Source organism: Sorex araneus, chromosome 6 (assembly GCF_027595985.1).
Source record: "Sorex araneus isolate mSorAra2 chromosome 6, mSorAra2.pri, whole genome shotgun sequence".
NCBI classification, from domain to species: domain Eukaryota; kingdom Metazoa; phylum Chordata; class Mammalia; order Eulipotyphla; family Soricidae; genus Sorex; species Sorex araneus.
The window spans coordinates 164129624-164151056 of NC_073307.1; the positions used below are offsets into that span (position 1 = coordinate 164129624).

The window sequence follows — 21433 nt, forward strand, 5'->3', positions numbered from 1 at the left end:
GAGCAATAAAGTTTCATGGACTCACGGCGCGGCCCTTTGTGGGACCCCTGGGGCTTTCAATAGCCGGAAGGGGGCGGGGCGGCAGCGATAAGGGGGGGGGAGGACTCTTGGGGGAGGGGGCGTGTGGCGCATTGGGGTGGAGCCGATGCGCTGCAGGAAAGCTTCACTTCAAAGGAGAGGGAAATCGTGGTTGCCATTTTATGTTAGCAGGGGCCAAACGTGGGGTGCAGAGTTTGGCGTGCAGAGTTTGGCGTGCAGCTCCAGGGCGCTCCCGCATGCTAGAGGCAAGGGCTCTCGCCCGCCCTCTGCCCTTCCGGATTTATGTTTTGGATGGATTTCTTGTTTTGGTTAAGGGCCACACCTAGCGATGCTGGGGATTGAACCTAGGTCTGAGCTTTCTCCCCAACCCCAATTTTGCTTTTTAATTTTTTTTAACTAAAAAAAATTTTTTTAGCATATCCCGTGGTGCTCAATGCTGAGTGCTGAGGGGGTTAGGGGGTGGCCAGGGAGGATGTGAGTATCCAGTGCCAGGGATCGAACCTGGGGCTCTGCATGCAGCGCATATACTCAGGTGATTCTTTTTTTGGGGATGTTGGGACCACACCCAGCGATAGCCAGGGGTTACTCCTGGCTGGGGATTGAACACCCTCCACCCCCCACCCCTTCAGCCGTGTGTGAGGCAACTGCCTCACCCACTGTACTATTTCTTCCACCCCTGCTCCAGCTTTTTGAACCACATCCCCTACCTTCTTTTCTTTAGAAATGTTTATTTGTTCAGATTTTCTGCCCCTTTGTTTTTCAGGAGGAGCACATTCTTCCCTGAAGTTTCACATTCGCCTTCTGCAGGGTTCCCAGGCTTCCTCCCCGGCTCCCAAGCCGTCACCTGACCCCCCTCCCTAGCTAGCCAGGGCTTGCCCGGGTGCTGCGGGGGAAGGTGGCTGGGTGCTCAGAGCTAGCTCATCCTGCCCGAGGATGCCAGCTTGGTCCTCGGCACTCACAGGGCCACCTGCTCCGAAGAAGTTCACCAAGGCCCGGACCTGTGGCAGCTCTGAGAAAGTCTCCACGGCCAAGAGCATGGCCAAGAGCCCCAGGAGCAAGTACCCTGGGGGAGACGAGGAGGGTAGGGTGGCTGGCTGGGTGCGGACGCTCCCCGCCCAGCCCAAGCAGGACCCACCCTGTACCGGGTGTTGCTCAGAAGCTTCTTAAAAGCCCCCTTCCAGCGACCCTCTACCCTAGGGCAGAGTTCTCCTCCCCTATGTGGTGTCTGGGAGTTCGAGTCCCTCGCCCTCCCCTGCCGCCTGCCCTGGGGGAGCCGGCTTACCGAGAAGTGCAAGCTGGCCGGTGTAGTAGAGCGCCGGGGGCAGGCCGAGGCCCCGGCTGGGCAGCAGGTCCTCCAGGCCGATGGTGCTGAGTGACCCAAAGCAGAAGTAGAGCGCCGCCAGGAGGCTGCAGTCACCCTGCACGGCCCACAGCACCAGCGCCGGCAGCAGCACGAACGCTCCCGCCACCAGGAGGCCCAGCCCTGCTGCCTGCAGCAGCGCCGCCTGCGCCGGGGCCAGCTGCCAGCGGCCGGCCACCCAGGCGCACGGGCGGCCCAGCGCCGGCAGCAGGCAGCGGCGTAGTGTGGCCCCGAGGGCCAGGGAGGCGGGCAGCCCCAGGGCTGCGTAGACCACGCAGAAGGCCTTTCCACCCGCCGACAGTGGGGCCATGTGGCCGTAACCTGGAACAGAACAAGGGCCCGTGGGCAATGAGCCCAGCCGGGGCGGGGGTGGCGGGGGGTCCCCTAGGGTGGCCACTGCCTCCCCCTCAGCCTGGCTTCCTGTGGAAGGCTGCCCCCTAGTGGACCACAATGCCAGCTCAAGGCCCTTGGGGGGACTGGTCAGGGGCCCTCGGAGTCTCTGCTCTCCTGGAATGAAGGGATGCAAAGACGCAGTCCCTGCTGCCCTCTGGTAAGGTGACACAGTGCCGGGCACAGCCCCGAGGCTCTGGGGGCAGGCTGACTTCCAATGAGGGGCCCTGCCCTGCCCTGCCCTGCCCCTGACAGCTACCTCTAGACCCACCAGGCTGTCATCTCCCCAGAAGTCGAGTTGTGCTGAAACCCGGGTGTGCCCAGGCCCTGCCCTTTGGAGGGGGCCAGGCAGGAAACCTGACAGCGAGGGCCGCAAGAGGCAGAGAGGAAACGTGTGCAAGGGCAGGGAGCCTGGGAGCAGGCAGTGGGACGTGCTGGGAGAACAGGATCTGCGAGTCCCCGAGGAAGCCTGGGGGAGACATGTGAGGCAAGAGGGAGTGGTGGGGACTGCGGCGCCCGGAGCAGCTGCTCAGCGTGCCCAAGAGGGCAGGCCTGATGCCCTCTGACCTATTGTGGCCCTGCTGGGGTCCTGCTCGGGCACAACTAGGTTTCTTGATTTTCCAAAGGAAGTTGGCAAGACAGACCTGAATTCAAACATACTGAGATACTTTGCAGGAAAACACCCCGGGGAGGGGGGCCGACCACGCACACCCCAGGACTCTGGCCACCCCAGCTTTCCCGCTGGGCCTGGGCACAGACCATGCCCTCTGCCGAGAAGTCCTTCAGGCCTCAGTTGTGCCCTTCGGCCTCCCTCAGTCATGGGCTCGGACCTCGGTGGGACTTCCTCCCCACTGGAAGTCTGCCCTACGCCCCCTCCTTGGCTGGTGATTCGAATCTGTCCCCCCAGGTTCCCAGTCCAAAATCCACTCCACCCCACTTGTTCACGGCTTCCCCTTGGGGCCATGGGGTCCGGGCGCCTCGCCCGGTCTCTGAGAGTGTCAGGGGCGGCCCGGGGGTGGCCACACCCCTGCTGGCAGCTGAAGTTGAGGCACCAGTTGGGGTGTGTTTGGTGCGGGGAGCCCCAACTGTGATGTCAGGTCTGAGAGGGCCTCAGCTCTGGCGCTCTGGGCTGGGGGGAGGGCCTTGCACCCCCAGGGACCCCAGGGAGCCGCGCTCTTGGGAGCCCGTCCCGCTGGGCCGCGGGCGGCCTTACCCGTGGTGGTGAGGATGCTGGCGGCGAAGAGCAGGGCTGACGGCAGGTCCCACGTCTCAGCCTCGGAGCTGTTGGCCAGGCCGGAGACCCCGTGGGCCTGGGCTGCCAAGGCGGTGCCCAGCAGCTCCTCCAGGGCCCCCGGGGGCAGGCAGGCCCCGTGCTGTGCCTGGAAAGCGGCCAGCTCGGCCTGGAGCTGGGTCTGGAGCTGGCGGGCGGGGGGTCCCTCCAGGCCCTGGAGCACCACAGCCCCGAGCCCCAGAAGCAGTAGGTGGGCCCCCACCAGCAGCCCATACCGGGCCCAGGGCCTGAAACCCCCCATGGTGGCCGCCAACCTGGGGTGCCGTGTGAGCCCGTGGCTCCACGACAGACGCGTGGGAGGGGCTGGGCAGGGTGGGGCTGGGAGGAGGTGCCAGTGGGTGGTTGGAGGGCGGGCGGGCGGGCACCTGGGCACCGCTGCTGATGAGCAGGAAGAGAGGAGCGCACGGCACCCCCCCTGGTCTCTGGGGGCCGGGTGTGATTTACCCAACTCCTGGCGGCTGCGGTGAAGGGTGGGGTGCAAGGAGAGGCGAACCCCACCACGGTTTACGTGAACCCCAAGATCAGAAGACACCCGGGCCCTTGTCCTGCTGGGGTTCCCGCAAGCCCCCACCAGCAGGCAAGCAGCTGGTTCACATGACTGCGCCCCTACCCTGGGGGTTCCCAGAGGAGGGCGGGGCCCCTAACCTACTCCTGGGAACTTGGGGAGCTGACCCAGGCAGAGGCCACGGGATGGCGGAGCCAGTGAGAGGCGTGAGTGGAGCAGGGGCGGGTCCAGGAGCCAGAGGGGATGCCCCACAGGCTGCGGTGGGTCAGGACTGGCCCGGGGGTGGGGGCGTCTTGGCAGGGTCTGTGGTGTGATGGGGTGTGGCCTTGTGCGCTGGTGAGGGGGTGGCAGGCTGGATCCCTGGTGACCCCCTAGAAAGGTGACAGGCTCTCCTTGGGGAGACAGCTTCCGAGTTTATTTGGCTTCATTGAATCCTGAGGCCAAGGCCTCAAGCCTGGCTGGGCAGCAGGAAGGCACCCAGAGCAGCCCGACCCCAGGCGACCCCCGGGTGGGGCGGCTGGGGGAGGGGGGCCCCCCCAGGCGCTAAGGCGGGGGCAGGAGCCACAGGGGCAGACTTGGTCCCAAGTGCTGGTGAGAGCTGAGGGGGCCCCTCCCCCCACCCCTCCCCGCCTCCTACACGCCGGGCGCAATTCCCTGAGACTGGCCGTGCCCCTCCCAACCTGCCAGGCACAGTGTCGGGCCCCAGTGGGGCAGGCGGGCTGGGAGGGACCCACAGGTTGCAGGTGAGTGGGGGGTGCAGCCCCCCTCCAGTGTGAAGGCTTCCTGTGCAGTGTAGTGTTCCTGACCCCCGGAGGGGGCGGGGTTCCTGGGGGACACCCAGGCAGCGGGGTGTGGCCTGCTGGCGTTCCAGTGTATGCGGGTGGCTCAGGGCCCTGCTTCCGGCGTCCATGGGGCCTGGGCACCCATGTCTTTGGTCTGCGCCCTGCAGTCCTGAGGGCCCCCCCGAAAGGGGTTGGTAGGTGGGGAGTCCCAGAAAGGGTCCGAGTCTGGGAATAAGGTCCAGGGCGCCCGGCGGGGTGCGGGCTGTGGAGAGGGCAGGGGTGAAGGCCGGGGGCCGGCAGACACGAAGCTCCACGGGTCGATGCGGCTGCGCAGGGGTGAGGGCCGAGGCCGGCTGATGAGGCCCAGGGGTGGAGAACGTGGGGTGCCCGGGGTACCGGGAGCTGAGCGGGATATTCCTGGCGGTGGGGAGACAGCACTTCCTAGGAAAGGGGGGACACAAGATCAGGCAGGCAGGAACCCCCGGGCCTCCCTCAGCTTCCCCACCGGTAGGGCCTGTCCTCACTCATGATGGGGGGAGAGGCTGCAGGTTCAAGCACTGCCACTGCCTCCTAAGGGGCTACAAATTAATCTTTTCTTTTTGGGTCACACCCGGTGATGCACAGGGGTCACTCCTGGCTGTACACTCAGGAACTACTCCTGGCGGTACTCAGGGGATCATATGGGATCCTAGGAATTGAACCCGCGTTGGCCGAGTGAAAGGCAAACACCTTATCTGTTGTGCTATCGCTCCAGCCCCAAATCAATCTATTTTTTTGGGGGGTGGCATTTGGGTCCATTTCTATTTTTGAGGGAGGGGCGTTTGGGTCACACCCAGCAGTGCTCAGGGCTTACCCCTGGCAGGCTCAGGGGATCATATGGGGGCTGGGGATTGAACCCGGGTCAATGTGTGCAAGCAGTGTGGTACCAGGGACCAAGCCTGGAGCAACATCGTGTGCTCTGGCCCTCTGGGAGAGCTCCCTGGTCCCAAGTCCCTTATAGACAAGGAACGCATCGTGGCCTCTTGTTTTATTTTTGGGCCACACCCGGTGATTCTCAGGGGTTATTCCTGGCTCTGCACTCAGGAAGTTACTCTCAGCGGAGCTCGGGGGGTCGGCTACAGGCAAGGCAAATGCCCCGCCCGCTGTGCTATTGCTTCAGTCCCCATTGTGGACTTTTTTTTTTTTGCTTTTTGGGTCACACTCAGCGATGCTCAGGGGTTACTCCTGGCTTTGCACTCAGGAATTGCTCCTGGCGGTGTTTGGGGGACCATATGGGATGCCGGGGATCGAACCCGGGTCGGTCGCGTGCAAGGCAAACGCCCTACCCGCTGTGCTATCACTCTGCCCCCCCCCCCATTGTGGACCTTTAAACCTGGAAAGCTCCTCCTAATAGGCGACCCCGAGTTCTAAGACCGGTACTCAGGACAATGCAGTGACACCAAGGCCCCCAAAGTCCTAGGAAGCCAACCGCACACAGACATGCCCGCCCCTGCGTGCGCCCGCGGCCTTGGGGCCTGGTTGCGCTGCTGTCCCCACCCCCTGCCCCGGTCCCTCCACTGCTCACCGCGCCTCTCGTCCTCGCGCCGGGGGCTCTTGGCGGACGGCTGGCCGCTGGGCACGCCCAGCTCCAGCAACAGCGGCGCGGGGGTGCGCGGGCGGGGGGCGTCGGGGCTCAGTGGCGAGGCGGGGGCGTCGGGCCTCTTGGGTGAGAAGCGGATGAGCGGGGAAGGGGGCGGCTCGGTGGGGGACGCGGGTGCGGGCGGCGCAGGTGGCGTAGCCACGGGCTCCCCGCGGGACCCCGGGGACTGCAGGTCTCGGCCCAGGCCCAGTGAGGCCAGCAGGGCCGTGCCCCGCAGCAGCGCGCGCTGGATCAGCCTGGGCGTCCCGGAGCCGCCGCCGCGCTCGCTAGTGCCCGGTCGCCGGGGTTCTTCTGGCTCGGGGCTTGGCCGCGGTGGGTTACCTGCAAACAGGTGGGGGGCCCAGGTTTATTTTATTATCTTTTTTTTTGCTTTTTGGGTCACACCCGGCGATGCACCTGGGTTACTCCTGGCTCTGCACTCAGGAATCACTCCTGGCAGTGCAAGGGGGACCATGTGGGATACTGGGAATTGAACCTGGCTGCGGGGAAGACAGTGCCCTATCCGCGGTGCTATGGCTCCAGCCCCAGGTGGGCTGACGGGTTTAGGGCGTCATACAGGGAGGACCCCAAGATAGCCCTGGAAAAAGGACTGAATTTCCTCCTGGCCCAGCTCCTACTTCCTCCCGACCCCCACTTGGATATTGGGAGTTTGTCTGTCCATCCAGAGGCTCCCTCTGACCTTTAAGAAGTGGGGGTGTTGGGCCAGAGTCAGAAGTGTGTCTTGCATTGTTCGACCGCTGGCACCAGAGTTCTCTGAACACCACCAGGAGTGATCCCTGAGTCAGGAGTAAGTCCCGAGCACTGCTAGGGGTGACCCACGCCCCCCAAAAAATAACCCCCAAACCCAAAAGGAGGCCTGAGCGATAGTACAGCGGGTAGGGCACTGGCCTTCATGTGCTGCCCCGGCGTCAACCCCCAGCACCCCGCATGTTCCCCTGTCCACTGCCGCGAGTAAACCCTGAGCACTGCCCCAAACACAAGGACACCACAACATTCCCAAAGAAACCGCAAGTGACAAGAGTGGGAGTGTATGGACTGTGGTTCAGGCTCAGGAGCCAGCGGGTGCAGGGGGGCGCAGGGCAGGGTGGGGAGACCCCAGGGTGGTCTGTGAGGCCCCCCCACAGCCACACTCCACATTGGGGCTCACACCAGTGTCCCTGAGGCAGAGCCACAGCAGAGGGGGCGCAGGGAGGCCTGTGCGGGCTGCCGAGCAGAATGGGGCGACCGGCCTGGCGCGGAGGTTGTCCACCCTTGGCTCCGCCGCGTTCCAGTGACATCTGCTGGACCGTAAACACCTGGGTGCCCAACACCCCACTCCCCGGGCCCTGGGCGGGCCTGTTGCATTCCGGAGTGGGGCTTGGGGAGCCCCTCACTGCAGAGGTGACAGCGGGTTCTGTGGTGGTCGTCCCCAAATGCCACTGTGGGGTCCCCCCCCCTCGCTCTGGAGCAGGGGCAGGGGTAGGAGCTGGAGCGCACAAAAATGAAAGCTGGGAAAGGGGACCTGGCTTGGCCACCGCCGTCACTCCGCCTCTCTCCAAACCCACAGGCAGCCCACAGCCGCCCAAAACGCGGCAGCCGAACACTCCCCGTCATTCCCAGGGCCTTCTAGAACATATCCTGAGGCTCTGCGCTCAGGGATCACCGCACTGTGGACCGGACCGTAAGCGATGCAGGGGTCAAAGCCGGGTCAGGCACGCGCTGGCTTTTCCAGTTCGGTCCCCTCATGCCCCAAACAGCTGCAGGCCGGGGCTGGGACCGCCGAGGGCCCACACGCCCCTCCAGTGAGCTGCAGCTGGGCTTCTCCTCCCTGAGGCCCGGGGAACACACAGCCCTCCCGGTCACCATCCAGCATGCGGCTGGAATGGCCCTTCTGTGAAGCTGCGACGCTGGTTGCTGAGAAGTGTACACTTGGCAGAGATTCTAAACCTGACACATTCCCTGGGGCCGAAAAGATAGCACAGTGGGCCGGACGCTGGCCGTGTACTAGGCCAACCCAGGTTCGATCCTCAGCACCCCATATCACTCCAGCCCTTAGAAACAGCTTTTATTATCCTTAAGAATGCCCCACTGGGGGCCAGAGCGATAGCACAGCGAGGAGGGTGTTTGCAAATGGCTGACCCGGGTTCGATCCCTGGCATCCCATATGGTCCCCAAAGTCCCCAGGAGTAATTCCTGAGTGCAGAGCCAGGAGCAACCCCTGAACATCACCAGGTGTGACCCAAAAAGCAAAAAACAAAAACGAAAGTCCCACTTTTTTCAGGTCACATCTGGTGGTGCTCAGGGATCCCTCCCGGAGTGCTCGGGGACATTCCAGAGTCCCAGGGACCGAGTCTAGGCCAGCTGTATGCCAGGCAAGTGCCCTACCCATTGGACTCTCTCTCTGGCCCAAAGGACGACTCTTTTCAGGGCCAGCGCAGGTTCAAAGGACCAAACACAGGCTTTGCATGCGTGAGGGTTCCATTCCAATCCCACACATTTCCCTGAGCACTACTCGAGTGGCCCTGGAGCACAGAGCAGAAGCCACCTCTGAGCACAGCCAGGTGTGACTCAGAACCAAAATAAATGATTGAAATGAAAAAAAAAAAAAAAAAAAAAAGGGCTGGAGCGATAGCACAGCGGATAGGGCGTTTGCCTTGCACGTGGCCAACCTGGGTTCAATTCCCAGCATCCCATATGGTCCCCTGAGCACCGCCAAGAGTAATTCCTGACTGCAGAGCCAGGAGTAACCCCTGTGCATTGCCAGGTGTGACACAAAAAGAAAAAAAAAAACAACAACAACGGAGCCCACCCCAACATACACACACAGACGACTGGAAGGGCAGTACAGCAGGTAGGGTATCTGCGTTGCATACAGCTACCCGGCTTTGATCCCTAGCACCCCATATGAACCCCAAGCACCACCAGTTCACTGGTGTGCCTCCCTCAATAAATCCACAAAACGAAAAGAACCTCCTCCCCCGACTTTTTTCTTTTCTTTGCTTTGCTTTTGGGCCACACCTGATGATGCTCCTGCCTGAAGAAGCCCTTTTTAACTGCACCTGAGTTAATGACTTTCATTTATGTTTAATTTTGTTTTCTGGGTGACACTCAGCAGTTCTTAGGACTTACTCCTGGCTCTACTCAGGGATCATTCCTGGTGGGGCTTGGAGGACCACAAGGGGTGCCAGAAATTGAACCCGGGGCAGCCGCATGCAGGGCAAACAGCACTGTACTATCTCTCTGGCCCTGTTTGCTCGGGGGGGATCACACCCAGAGATAGTCCGGGGCTAGAGCGGCTGCGTGCTGGAGGGTCATTCCTGTGCCTCGGCCCGCTGCATCACCTCTCCAGCCTCTTAAGAGACTTCTGGAAAGCCCCTCAGGATGCGGGTCTGTTTGCCGAGAATCCAACTCGGGATTAGGGCTGGAATTTTTCAGCCCCACCCCTGTCTGGAGATAGGCCGGGATAGACGTCAATCACCAGGCGGCCAATCAGTAAGTCCGGAAGGACGTTCAGCGGTGCGCAAGCACCCTGAGTGCAGGCTGGGGAACGCCAATGGGGTGTGGATGCTGGGGGCAGGGAGGGTGCACTGACCCTGCCTGCGTCGACAACAGACCAGTTACGTAAACGGGCCCCTCTGTACCGAGAGCTTTTCTAGTAAATCCTCAAGCCCGAGGAGATCTCGGGCCCTTTGATTTAGAATCTTCCAGAAGCCCAGGCCCAAGCTAGATTTGCTCTGAAGCGGGGTGAGGTTGGGGCCAGAGCAATAGCATAGCGGGCAGGGCGTTGATTTTTGCACGTGGCCAAGCTGGGTTCGATCCCCTAAGCACCGCCAGGAGTAACCCCCGAGCACTGCCGGGTGAAAAAGAAGTGGGGTGAGGCAATCCTGGGGGCGGGGCATTCGCGCGGTCTGCTCCGGAAGGGCGTGTCAATCTGAATCGGAGGGCTGGGCGCTTGCCTTGCACACGGCTAACCGGGGTTCAAGGCTCGGCATCCCACATGGCCCCCAGAGCACTGCCAGGTGTGCCCCCCTCCAACTAAACAAAAACCACTTCGAATTGCAGAGTAATTGGAGGCCAGTGAGCGTGGGGAGAAACCCGCCTGGCGTCAGAGCGAGTGAGTGTGCAGGAAAAAGCCCAAGAGGGCGGAGGCACAGGGCGGCGGGAGGGCACTCGCCTCGCATGAACCCGTTCAATACCCAGCACCAAATATGGTCCCTTGAGCACTGCCAGGAGTAAGCCCCGAACGCTGCTGGGTGTGGCCCAAAAATCAAAGAGAAAAAAAAAACCAAGAGTCTTTTTCTGTTTTAGAATTTTCCAGAGGGGGCTGAAGTGATAATACAGTGGGTAGAGTGTTTGCCTTTCGCGTAGCTGACCTGCATCCCATATGGTCCCCTAAGCACTGCCAGGTGTGACCCCAAATGCAAAATAAATAAATTCCAGAAGCCCCTAATGTGTGCAGCAACGGCTCCTGTTTCTCCTTCCCTGACCCAGCTCTGACTCTGGGCCAAGGTCAGCACCCCAGAAAATTTATCCAAACATGTCTGATGGCAGAGTCACCTGCGGAGACACCTGAGGTGACCATCAGGCCTTCCACTGACCGTGAGGAAGCTGGCAACTGAGGGGGGAGCATGAAGGGAATAGGCGGGGCTCGGGAAGTGTGCCCAGGGAAGGGCACCTGCGTGGGAGAAGCCCTGGGCACCGCCGGGAGGTAGGGCCGGAGAGGGAGTGTAGCGTGAAGGGTGCCAGTAGCTTCACACACAGCTGACCCGGGTGTGATTCCCGGAAGCCCAGTTACCCCTGAGCACAAAGCCAGAAGCAAGCCCTGAGCACAGCTGGGTGGGGCCAAAAAAATCCAAAACAAAATACCAGAAAATTACAGAAGAAGCGACTGAGGGAAGTGAGGCTGCAGCTCACTTACTTTTCGCAAAACTCAAGTGGCAGGAAGTTCCACAGCCAATGATCTGAAAGACTGTGGTTCCTTTTTTGGGGGGGGGAGTGAGGGAGGGGGTGCGGTGGGCATACCCGGTGGTGCTCAGGGGTTACCCTGGCTCTGCACTCAGGGATTCTTCCTGGCAGGGATATAGGGTGCTGAGGTTGCAACCAGGAAAGGCGGCATGTAAGGAAAATGCCCTCCCCACTGGACTATGGCTCTGGCCCCCCCCCCAACAAACCCTTTCTTGGGGAGACGGCATCCCCGCAGCTCCCTGACCTGGAGAGCCACACCGAGCAGGCCCGGAATGCTCGCCACTGAGCTGTTCTCTCCCCTCTGAAGCGGAGAGGCGGCTGCTTGGCACGAGTGCCTGGCACCCACCGTGGAGAAGAGAGAACCCAAGACGACCCCGGGTGGTGTAAGAAGGGCTGTCTTCCTGCCTGCTCCTCTTCATCCTTCTGGGGGGTGGTCCCCAAAAGGGGCTCTGGGAAGTGCCGTGTGGTTCCAGCCACTGCGGGCACTTGTCTCCCCCTCTCCGAGTCCCAGTGGGGTCCGGTTCCTTGTCTTCCTACCCTCCAAAGACCCTGAGGAGGATCTAGGAAATGTCTTGCCAGGCTCTAAGCACGTTTTCCTCTCTGAGGAAAGGGCTTTTATTATTTTACTTTTTTTGCTTTTGGGTCACACCTGGCGATGCACGGGAGTTATTCCTGGCTCTGGTACTGGGGACCAACTGGGATGCTGAGAATCGAATCTGGGTTGGCCGTGTGCAAGGCCAACGCCCTACCCGCTGTACTATTGCTCCAGCCCCTGAAAAGGGCTTTTAGCCTCAATACCTCGCCCTGTGAAATGCGGGGGGGCTTTATACACGACACGTTTCTTTTTTTTTTCTTTTTGGGTCACACCCGGCAATGCTCAATCAGGGGTTACTCCCAGCTTTGCACTCAGGAATTACTCCTGGCGGTGTTCGGGGAACCATATGGGATGCTGAGGATCGAACCCGGGTCGGCTGCGTGCAAGGTGAATGCCCTACCCACTGTACTATTGCTCCAGCCCCTCATGTGACACGTTTCTGACCAAGACAATATCTGGGGCTGGAGTGATAGGACAGCAGGGCGGGCGTTTGCCTTGCACATGGCCTACCCAGCTTGATCCCTGGCATCCCACATGGTCCCCCGAGCACTGCCAGGAATAACCCCTGAGCTCTGCCAAATATGACCCAGAAAGCTCTCCTCCCCCACCAAAAAAAAAAAGATGACGTCTGATGGGGTGGGAGCAATAGTATAGCAAGGAGGCTGCTTGCCTGGCACAGGTTCGAGCCCAGCACCCTATATGGTCCCCCGAGCTCCACCAGGAATGATCCTTGAGCACAGAGCCAGGAGTAAGCCCTGAACACCACTGGTGTGATCCCCAAACAAACAGAACAAAGACAACATCTGAAAATGTAACTGAGGCAAAGGCCACACAACCCTAAGTGCTGGCACGGCAGGGCCCATGCCAGGGAGGTTCTCCCTCGTTTCTGGCATTTGTGGCAAGTTACCCGCTCAGCACCGAGCCTCTAGGTCAGACCTGGGTTCCAGGACCTGCCCGCCCTGCAGGAGTGTCCCGGTGTGTGCCGTGCCAGCTCCAAGTTCTGCCCTGCCTTTTGTCGCTGATGGGGTGGAGGGCTGCAGGCACGCAGCAAGCACTCACCATTGAGTGTTGGGGGCGTGGAAGGAGATCCAAGGGGAGACGAGTCATCTGAATCCAGATACCACGTGGCTTCCTCCATGCGGGACCTTCTCCTGGGGGCGGGGTGGGAGTAGGGAGTCACTTGTGAATCTCGGGACTGTGGAGGCAGGGGACACTGGGACTGGGGCGGACAGGCTCTCACCTCCCGTTCTGGGCTTCACCAGGCTTGGGGGAACTGGGACCCCAGGCCCAGCACGCTCGCCGCTCTCCATTGCTCGAGTCCTCCAGGCGGCGGGGGGATTGGCGGCCCCACGTGTGGCCTGGCTCTGCAGGCTCCACTGTGGGGCCGCAGGAGAGAAACAGGTGGTCTCTAGTGAGCCAAGAGCCCTGGTCCTGCCTTCCTGCCTCTCGGGGCACGGAGAGGAGGGAGCACGCGGGGCCCTGTCACTGCTGGGTCGGCTCCACGCCCGGGAAGGGGACAGGGCTGGGGCCGGCTGTGGGCTGTGGCACCTCTAGCCTTGCAGCTGGCCTGTGCTTAGAGCACTCACACACCGCTGCAAACTGCCACTGTGGGAAGTACTATTTGCTGTGTGATGCTGGGTGAGTGACTTGGTTTTTCTCATCTAGGAAACTTTAGATGACAGTAATAATGTTGCTGTCTCACAGGTTACTGTGAAGAGTTAAGATTAACTAAGTAGCTGGAGAAGCAGTAGTACACAGTATCAAGCAACTGCTTTGTTTAGACAAATCAATCAAAATCCTCCAGCTGAGTAACATTCACGTTTTGCAAGTTTAAAACGAAAGTTGCCTGAACTTTGGGAACTCAAGAGCTGGCAGTGTAGACCAACAGGGGCTGGGAGAGGAAGAGGGTTGGACGGCAGGGTCAGAGGGGGGAGGGGTGACTTCTTACACTGAATGGCTCTGAACCGGGGAAAGGTGGGCGAGTCTCCTGCCCCGACCTCGAAGACATTTCTCCTCCGGTCTAGGCCGGGCGAGGCCTGCACGGTGATGCGGTGCTTGAAGTCTGGGGTTGGGAGGGGAAGGAAGCAAAGTGCACGTTTGCTGGGACCCGATCCCGGCCCCCAGAGCACGCAGGCAATGCAGAGATATGGCCCGGCACCGTATCCGCAGGAGCCTGGCCGGCCTTACTGGCTCTCTGGGCTTCGGGTTTTCAGTGAGGAAATAAAAAATTTTTTCTTCTTTTTTGGGTCACACCCAGCGATGCTCAGGGGTTACTCCTGGCTTTGCACTCAGGAATTACTTCTGGCGGTGCTTGGGGGACCATATGGGATGCTGGGGATCGAACCCGGGTCAACCGCGTGCAAGGCAAACGCCCTACCCGCTGTGCTATCGCTCCGGCCCCAGAGGAAATAAAAAAATTTAAGGATTTAAATCCTTCCAGCCGGGCTTGGACTCCACTAACAGGAGGAGCCGGGTGTAGACTTAGGTTCCCAGGAGACGCCCCGCCCCGCCCCGCCGCCCCTCCCCGCCCGCCGCGAGCCCCGCCCCTCCCCGTCCGCAGCCACTCCCAGGCCGCCATGCAAATATTCCCCAGAGCCCGCCCTCCCCAGGAGAAAACACGCTCCCGCCCCCGCCTTTACGGGCTTCAGCCCATGGACCCACCCACTAACGCCCTGAGCCAATCCGGGCACGGCCAGCAGATTAGCCTGACCCCACCCCTCCGCCCACGCAGCCAATGGCGGGTGGCGCGCGGGCGCCCGCCTCTTACCCAGCGGCATGCTGATGCGCTCGCCGCCGTCCCGCGCGCGGAGTTTGCTGCGCTTGAAGGTGCCGCGGCGACGGCGCACGTGCGGCCGCTCGCGGTCCACCTGCTGCAGGAGTAGCGTCAGTTCGCGCTCGAACACCTCCAGCTCCCACTGAGCCAGCAGGTGCTCGCGCCGCCGCAGCTGCTCCGCCTGTGACCGCTGCTCACGCGCCGCGCGGGTCAGCTCCTCCTCCCGGCTCAGTAATTCCTGTGCGTTCCCAGTGGAGTGAAGGCAGGGGGGTCAGGCCTGAATGAAACCCCCCCCGGGCGGCCGCCCCCACTCTGCCCCGCGGAGATCGGGGGAGCTCACCCTCCACCCCTCGCACCTTTTCCTTGGCCCGCAGCTCATCGAAGAGGCCTTGGATCTCTCTCTTCCAGCCTTCCTGCATGGAGTGGAAGGAATCCCTCGGCATTTCCCGCAGGACTTGCGCTTCTATGGCTTCCAGCTGCTGCAGGATGGAGGCGAAGTCGGGTCTGCGGTGGGGATCCTGCGCCCAGCAGTCTGGGGACACAGCATGGAGGCAGAATAAGAGCTTTGCAGGGAAGTGTCTTAGCCAAGGGGGTCTGCTCCTCCACTCCTGCCCTGTCCCCTTACCAGCCATGAGTTGTGCGAAGGGCTCGGGGCAGGTGGATGGGATGGGCAGCGTAAGCTTGTTCACCGCCACGCCATAGGCCACAGCGAGGCAGTCGATGCCACGGTAGGGTACCTCTCCGGTCAGCAACTCCCACAGCAGCACCCCGAAGCTATGGAAGAGACAAAGGGTATGTGACCGCTTCTCTCTGCACTCCTTGCCACTCTGCCCCAAAGCTGCCAGGAACAGAACGTTTTGAGTTCCTCCTCCTAGTTCCACCTATCTACCCAGCCCTAGATTTTTTTGGGGGAGGGTTCACACCCCACCATGCTCAGGGCTTACTCCTGGCTCTGCACTCAGGAGTCACAACTGGCGGTGTCTGGGGACCTTATCAGGAATCGAACCCAGGTGAGACATGTGTAAAGCAAGCGCCCTAGCCTTTATACTATCTTCAGTCCCAGTCCTAGATTTTGATGTTTTTCTCCCCTTGGTTTTGGGTCATGCTTGATGGTGCTCAGGGCTTATTCTTGGCTCTGTGTTCAGGGACTGGTTCTTGGGAGAACCATATGGGGTGCCAGGGATTGAACCCGGATTGGCTGCGTGCAAAGCTAAGACTTTACCCACTATATTATTTCCCCAGCCCCCAGCCCTTGGTTTTGGCAGCTACCTCTGTCCTCTGCTGCCTGAGCTGGCCCTGTCCAGTCCCCACTGGGCCTCACCTCCAGACATCGCTACCCTTGGAGAAGGTGGAGGCCTTGATAACCTCAGGGGCCATCCAGGCGTAGGTGCCCGCAGCGCTCATCTGTGTGGTTTTATGCCACTCGCGGGCCAGGCCGAAGTCAGTGATCTTCAAGGTCTTGTATTCCATGTCATCTCCCTCGATGGGCTGCAGCAGCAGAACTGGAAAAAGAAGGGGCGGAATTGTGGGTGCTCCGGGCTCACTCAGGTGAGGAGGACAGGGGAGGAGCTGGGAGCACATAGCTGGTCCCCTGAGACAACTGGGTAGCACTGTCAGCCGCGAGGTCACCCTGCTCCGAAGAGCTCCCAGGCGGCTTTGGGGGAGAGTAAGACAAAACCAACATTCATGGGCCAGAGAGATAGCCTAAGAGGTAGGGTGCTTACTCTGCATGTGGCCAACCTCAGTTTGTTCCCCCATACCACATATGGTCCCTGGAGCACTGCCAGGAGTGATCCCTGAGCGCAGAGCCAGGAGCAAGCCCGGAGCACCACCAGGTGCGGCCCAGCATCCTCCCCACCCAAGAAACAAAGACCCAGCATTCATGGAGGGTCCCTGGGGCTGTAGCGCGCATGCCTGGAAGGCTGGAAGGTGGGTGCCACCCACCCCGCTGCCCAGAGCAAGGAGATGATTTGACTCGGGCCCCTGCAGGGAGAGCGGAGGTCCCAAGCGGGATGGTGTGTTTTTGAGCCCCTGGCAGCACTGCAGCCCGGCAACCTCAGGGGTTTTGCCGTCCAGAGCTCGGAGTCAGGTGGTTTTGCTGAAACAGGCATGTGAATCAGCACCTCGCTTGGGGTGGGGGGGCAGAGGGAGCCCCTGGGTGAGAGGCGAAGCTGGGCGGGCAACACGGCTCTAATGCCCGGATCTCGGGGTGCCCCGGGCAGCTGCTCTGGGGACAGGGGGACACCAGAAGCTACCTGCGCTTGAAGGGAGAGGCCTGGGGTAGGACGAGGGGGGCAGGGGCTCGCAACTCTGACCCAAAGGAGCCACCACAGCCCTGGCGGGAGGGAGAAGTGGCAAGGTGTGTGCCTCGCACGGAGGCAGACGGGTGCAGAGGCAGAGGAAAGATAAAGCTAGAATGGCCCAGGGCGTCTCTGACGGCACCGATCAGGGCAGCCTGGTCAGTCACAGAAGAACTTGAAGGGGAGATGGTAGATGAGGTCTTTAGTTCGCAGGGTCGTGGGTCCCTGGGCGCTCAGGGCCTGGTGGGCGAGTAGGGCAAGCCACCCACCCTCCCTTGGGCACCTCTGCGCATCTGCAGCCTTCTCATGCCCCCCCCCCCCACTCCACCAGCACCCCGCAAGGGGGGCCACAACTCCTCTGGTTCTCAGACCCTCATTGCGGTGCGCTCTCCTTTCCCGGGAGGTCAGAAAGCCGGGAAGATGGTGACAGCGCCTCAGTGCCGAGTCTCAGCGACGCGCCAGAGCCCGGGCTGGCATCTCCCTTCTGCCTCCCTCTACCTGCCTCCTGCAGCGCCCCGGGCCCGGCTCTGCGGGCTCAGCACCCTCCAGCCAGGAGACCCCACTTCAGTCACATGCAGCTGTGGGGACCCAGGCCCACCTTCCAGCAGCTGATCTGGGGCCCAGGCTCTGGCCTCCAGCCTCACCCTTATCCTCCCCTCTGCCAGCCTCCACCCCGTCCCTACTTCTCTCCACCTACTGCCAGGCTGTGCCAACCTAAGCGGTTTTGGTGCCGTCGGAGGCAGACCCCAGTGCCAGGGGGGGCGTAGGCCAGCCTGCAGGAGCCCCCGGCCCCCTCCCTGGCCTCGGGCGGGCCTCTGGAGGCTCGAAGCTGCCCACACCTCTTCCGCTTTCCTCCCCTGCCCCCTACTTCTCCTTTTGGGGAGGCCTGGGCCAGGTCTGCAACTGGTGTGTGTGGGGGGGTCCTTTGGGGGAGACTTGGGGGAGGTCAGGCCCAGGCCGCACTGGCTGGTCAGTCCTGTGACTCGTGGGCTTGGAGAATTCCCCTCCTCTCCCCGCCAGGCTTCCGCACAAGGCCCCCATTGTCCAGGAAAATCACGCCATTGTTTCCTGCCTGCGCCCCCTGAGTCCTGGGGCTCCCCCCCCAAATCCCGCAGACAGCACCCCAGGCCCAGGCCTAGGGTTTGCGGGGTGGGAGGTCAGGCTCCGGGACGCTGAGGGCACCTGCCGCCCTTCCCCCACCCCATCCCAGGCTCTGCCAGGCCAGCAGGGGAACTGGGGGTGAGTGGGGGTGCCATCCCGGGCTCCTTCCTCTCCGGCACGCCCCCGCCCCCAGCTCTTTCCTTCCCTGCAGGCAGCTGGCCTGGAGCAGAGGCAGGAAGCCGGCCCAGGGGCAGCAGGAAATGCAGGAAACGCGGGGAGGGGAGCAGCGGCCTGGGCTATTGTTCCATTTTCTCTGGAAAGAAAACTGGAGGAAAAACAGAAGATAGGGGTCCCCCTCCCCCAGGGCTTCGGGGAATCCCCTTCAGGCTGGGAAAGGAGTGGGGGTCCCTGAATGGGGAGGGCCTTGGAGGGCGAGGATGGGGGGCTGGCGGCCCTCTGCTGACAAGGCCTGTGGGTCTCTCCAAGCCCCCCAGCACGCTCCGTCCATGCCAGAGGCCTCCAAGGGGCCAGGTCCACCCCGCCGTGCGCTGGCCCAGCCCCTCCCACACCGTCGCAGGTCACTCCATGCCCCCCACTAGCTGTGGGCTCTTGCTTCCTGAGCCCCAGACTCCCACCCGTGCCTCTCCGAATGCTGCCTACTTCCGGCCAGCGGTGAAACTGGCCCTGTGGAGTCCTGGAAACCGCCATCCCTGGCTCGTCTGGGCCCCTCTGACCTGGCCACAGATGGAATCATCCTGGAACCCACCACGCCCACCCGGGCCGGGGACCCACTGCACCAGGCACCAGGGAGTGCCAGCCCGTTAGGCCATCTCCGACTCCCAGGCACTCCCCTTTCTACAGAGTCTGAAATTGAGGCTCTGAGTTGCAATAAGTAGCTAGAGGTCAGGCAGCCAGACGGCCAGGGGAAGGGGTGGGGCCAGCCCTGGGCTCAGCCTTGACCATCACAGGGTGCCCCCATCTCTGGTCCGGAGCTGCCCGCTGTGAACGGAGGAGAGAGCCAGGAGTGTGCGCTCAAGGTGGAGAAAGAGAGTGAGAGTGTGTGTGTGACCCAAATCCCTGACCCAGTCCTCTACCTCAGAGCTTGGCAGGATGCTTTCGGCCCATGTAAGGGTTCCCTTTCCCTTGACTGGTTTTGTGCCACACTAGGTGACATTCCGGAAGCATCCCTAGTGGTGTTCCAGCGACCAAACCCAGGTCTGCCTGCACAGCCCGTGCCCCAGGGCCCTGAGCCCCCCCATCGGCCAGAGCTTCTGGTTTAACCAGGCAGCGGGCAAGCTGGGTCAGGGACCGCTGGGGTGCTCGCGGCTCCCTCGCGTGCTTTGGCATCCGTATGAGCCCATGGGCAGTCCTGGTCAGCTGCGGCTCCCCTAGGACAGGAGAGCTGGCCCCCAGGAGACCCCCGGGAGGGCGCAGGGTGTGACCATCAGAGCGGAGAGTCGGCGCATGCGTGGACCCTGCCACCCTCCTGCCGTGCTCCCCAGAACTCACTGTTGTTGGACTTGAGGTCGCGGTGGATGACAGGCACCAGGGCCTCACAGTGCAAGTAATGCATCCCGCGGGCGATCTGCACAGCCCAGTTCACCAGCACGTGGGGGGGCACACGGCGCCCGGCCAGGGCGCGGCTGAGAGGCCCCCCGGCCGCGTATTCCATCACCAGGCACAGGTTGGGCTCCTCCAGGCACACGGCCTTCAGGGCGATGATGTTGGGGTGCGCCAGCATGGCGAAGAGCCGGGCCTCCTGGCGCACGCTCTCGGCTGTCACGCTGATGTCCTCGTCGGGGTCCTGGCGCGCGGCCTTCACGGCCACCAGCTCGCCCCTCCAGCTGCCGCGGTAGACCTTGCCGAAGCCACCGATGCCAATCACCTCCTCCAGACGCAGCTCCTGGAAGCTGGCCACCTCGCAGGGGGGCGGGCCGCCCCGAGACACATAGTTGGACGGAAAGATGCCCACTTGGCCGCCCACCTGGCCCGCCCACCAGCCCTCGTCGCCGGAGATGGCCGCGTCCCGGGACAGCACCTCCACACGGTCGCCCTTCCGCAGGGCCAGCTCGTCCTGTCCATTGGGCTCGTAGTCGAACAGGGCTGTCCACACCGGATTGGCATACGCCGCCGCCTTCGGAGACCCCTCGGGCCAGCCTCCGCCGCCCCCGCCGCCCCCGCCGCCACTGCCGTTCCAGGACCCCAGCGGGCTCTTGAGGAAGAGGTTCTTCAAGGGCTCCATGGCTGGGATCCGGTGTTGGGGCGTGGGGGGGACCTTCCTCGGGTGCCCCCGGTCCCCACCCCTGCCGGCTACCGAGGCCCTAGTCCCAGAGCCTGGGCATCCGGGCCCGGGCTCTCAGCCCCAGACCCACGCCTCTCTGGGGAGCCAGGAGTGTCGCCTCCCGGCCCCCCGCATCTCGGGCTTCGAGAGGAGGGGCCACCCGGGCCGTGTGGTCAGGCGCGGGGGGTGGGACCCCGGGGCCTCCGGCGTCTCACCATGGCCGGTTCGGAGGGGCCCGCGCGTCTGGCCCTCAGTCCCGGGCGCCGGGCTCTGGCTCGGGCCAAGTGAACGGCGAGGCCCGCGGGGCGGCTCCCGGGCTCCGAAGGGTCGTGTCCGCGCGGGGGCTGACCCGAGCGTGCTGGGCGGTGCGAGCTGCCTCCTCCCGGCCCGGGCTCCCTCGGCCCGACGGCTCCAGCCCCGTTCCCTTCTTCCTCCTCCCTTTGTACTTTGGCCCCGGGGGCGGGAGGCAGAGGTGGAGGGTGGAGTTTCACTTTTTTCCGCTCTTCTCCCTTCTGCAGGAAACAGCATCAGATGACGCGGGCTGGGGAGCACCGCTCCCCTCCCAGAAGCCAGGGCGGCTGGGCCGGGGAGTTCCCGGGGAGGCGGGACCGGGAGGGGCCGAAGGAGGGCATGGGTAGTCCTGATCCCCCGTCACAGCAGGTTAGGGTCGAGCTTGATTCCCTGGCAGGGGCTTCCGCTGGCAGGGGTCGAGGAAGCTGGCTGGGGCGTGGGGCTAACCTAGCCTGGTCTCGGTCTCCAAGTCGCTGCGCTCGGTGACCCAGCTCCCAGCTCCTCTTTCGCTTCCTCTCTGAAACGGGCACGGGGCTTGGCTCTGCAGAGCCAGCAGAGGGCGGGCGGGGAGACCGCAGGAGCATGGAACTGGCCGCATCCTAGTTCTGGGAGCAGGTCGTCTAAGGCTCTTTACCTGGAAAGAACCCACTTCGTGTCCCTTCGCCGGTGGGTGAAAACCTGACCCTGCTGTCCTTAGGTCTGCCCCGGGAATGGATTCAGAATCGTTAAGTCGCCCTCACACCCGATGGGTCGATCCCAAGTGCCTGGAGCCTGTCACTTTAAGAACGACGCTCTCCGGTTTTGACTACTTCTGCCTGCCCGGGGTAGCCGCTCGCCCCACGCCCGTCTCTGACCCGGAAGTAGAGGCGGCTCGGCCCCGCTCGTGACGTTGAGGTCCTGCACGCAAAGGGGCGGACCCAGAGCGGCCGCTCCGGGGCTTCTCGCCCCCACCCTTCTCCCCGCCCCCAGTAGCTCATTGGAAGAATTTTGCGCCAGTTAACACGATACAGCGGCCATTGGCCAATGGCCACTCCACTAGCCCTTCGGTTCCGCAGGGTGGCCATGCCTGTTTGTGCGCATGCGGCGAAGCGCCTCAAGTTTGCGCCTCGTCTCCTCCCTTAGACCAGGCTCTGCGCACGCCC

At 62.6% G+C, this 21433-nt stretch overlaps 2 protein-coding genes across 2 annotated transcripts; both read right to left on the bottom strand.

The window, feature by feature from the left end:
• Positions 1-866: 866 nt before the first annotated feature.
• KCNK7 (potassium two pore domain channel subfamily K member 7) lies at positions 867-3860 on the bottom strand. Its single transcript, XM_004618527.2, has 3 exons — positions 3003-3860; positions 1322-1720; positions 867-1102 (listed from the first exon to the last, which is right to left on the bottom strand). The coding sequence occupies exons 1-3, from the start codon at positions 3319-3321 to the stop codon at positions 897-899; spliced, it is 924 nt and encodes a 307-aa protein (XP_004618584.2). The 5' UTR covers positions 3322-3860; the 3' UTR covers positions 867-896.
• A 118-nt stretch (positions 3861-3978) lies between these two features.
• On the bottom strand, positions 3979-21029 carry MAP3K11 (mitogen-activated protein kinase kinase kinase 11). The gene is made up of 10 exons (XM_004618420.2): positions 19229-21029; positions 15640-15820; positions 14944-15092; positions 14675-14850; positions 14313-14556; positions 13494-13607; positions 12786-12921; positions 12605-12696; positions 5932-6327; positions 3979-4808 (listed from the first exon to the last, which is right to left on the bottom strand). The coding sequence occupies exons 1-10, from the start codon at positions 19959-19961 to the stop codon at positions 4471-4473; spliced, it is 2559 nt and encodes an 852-aa protein (XP_004618477.1). The 5' UTR covers positions 19962-21029; the 3' UTR covers positions 3979-4470.
• Between the last annotated feature and the right edge of the window lie 404 nt (positions 21030-21433).

Excerpts from the sequence above, each read along its gene's own strand:
- KCNK7 (XM_004618527.2), bottom strand. The coding sequence starts at position 3,321 with ATGGGGGGTTTCAGGCCCTGGGCCCGGTATGGGCTGCTGGTGGGGGCC. Across the intron at positions 1,721-3,002 it reads CAGCATCCTCACCACCACGG|GTTACGGCCACATGGCCCCA; the intron begins GTAAGGCCGCCC and ends GTTCTGTTCCAG. Across the intron at positions 1,103-1,321 it reads CGGCCAGCTTGCACTTCTCG|GGTACTTGCTCCTGGGGCTC; the intron begins GTAAGCCGGCTC and ends CGTCTCCCCCAG.
- MAP3K11 (XM_004618420.2), bottom strand. The coding sequence starts at position 19,961 with ATGGAGCCCTTGAAGAACCTCTTCCTCAAGAGCCCGCTGGGGTCCTGG. Across the intron at positions 14,851-14,943 it reads CTTCGCACAACTCATGGCTG|ACTGCTGGGCGCAGGATCCC; the intron begins GTAAGGGGACAG and ends CTGTGTCCCCAG. Across the intron at positions 6,328-12,604 it reads CACGCCCCCAACACTCAATG|GTAACCCACCGCGGCCAAGC; the intron begins GTGAGTGCTTGC and ends ACCTGTTTGCAG.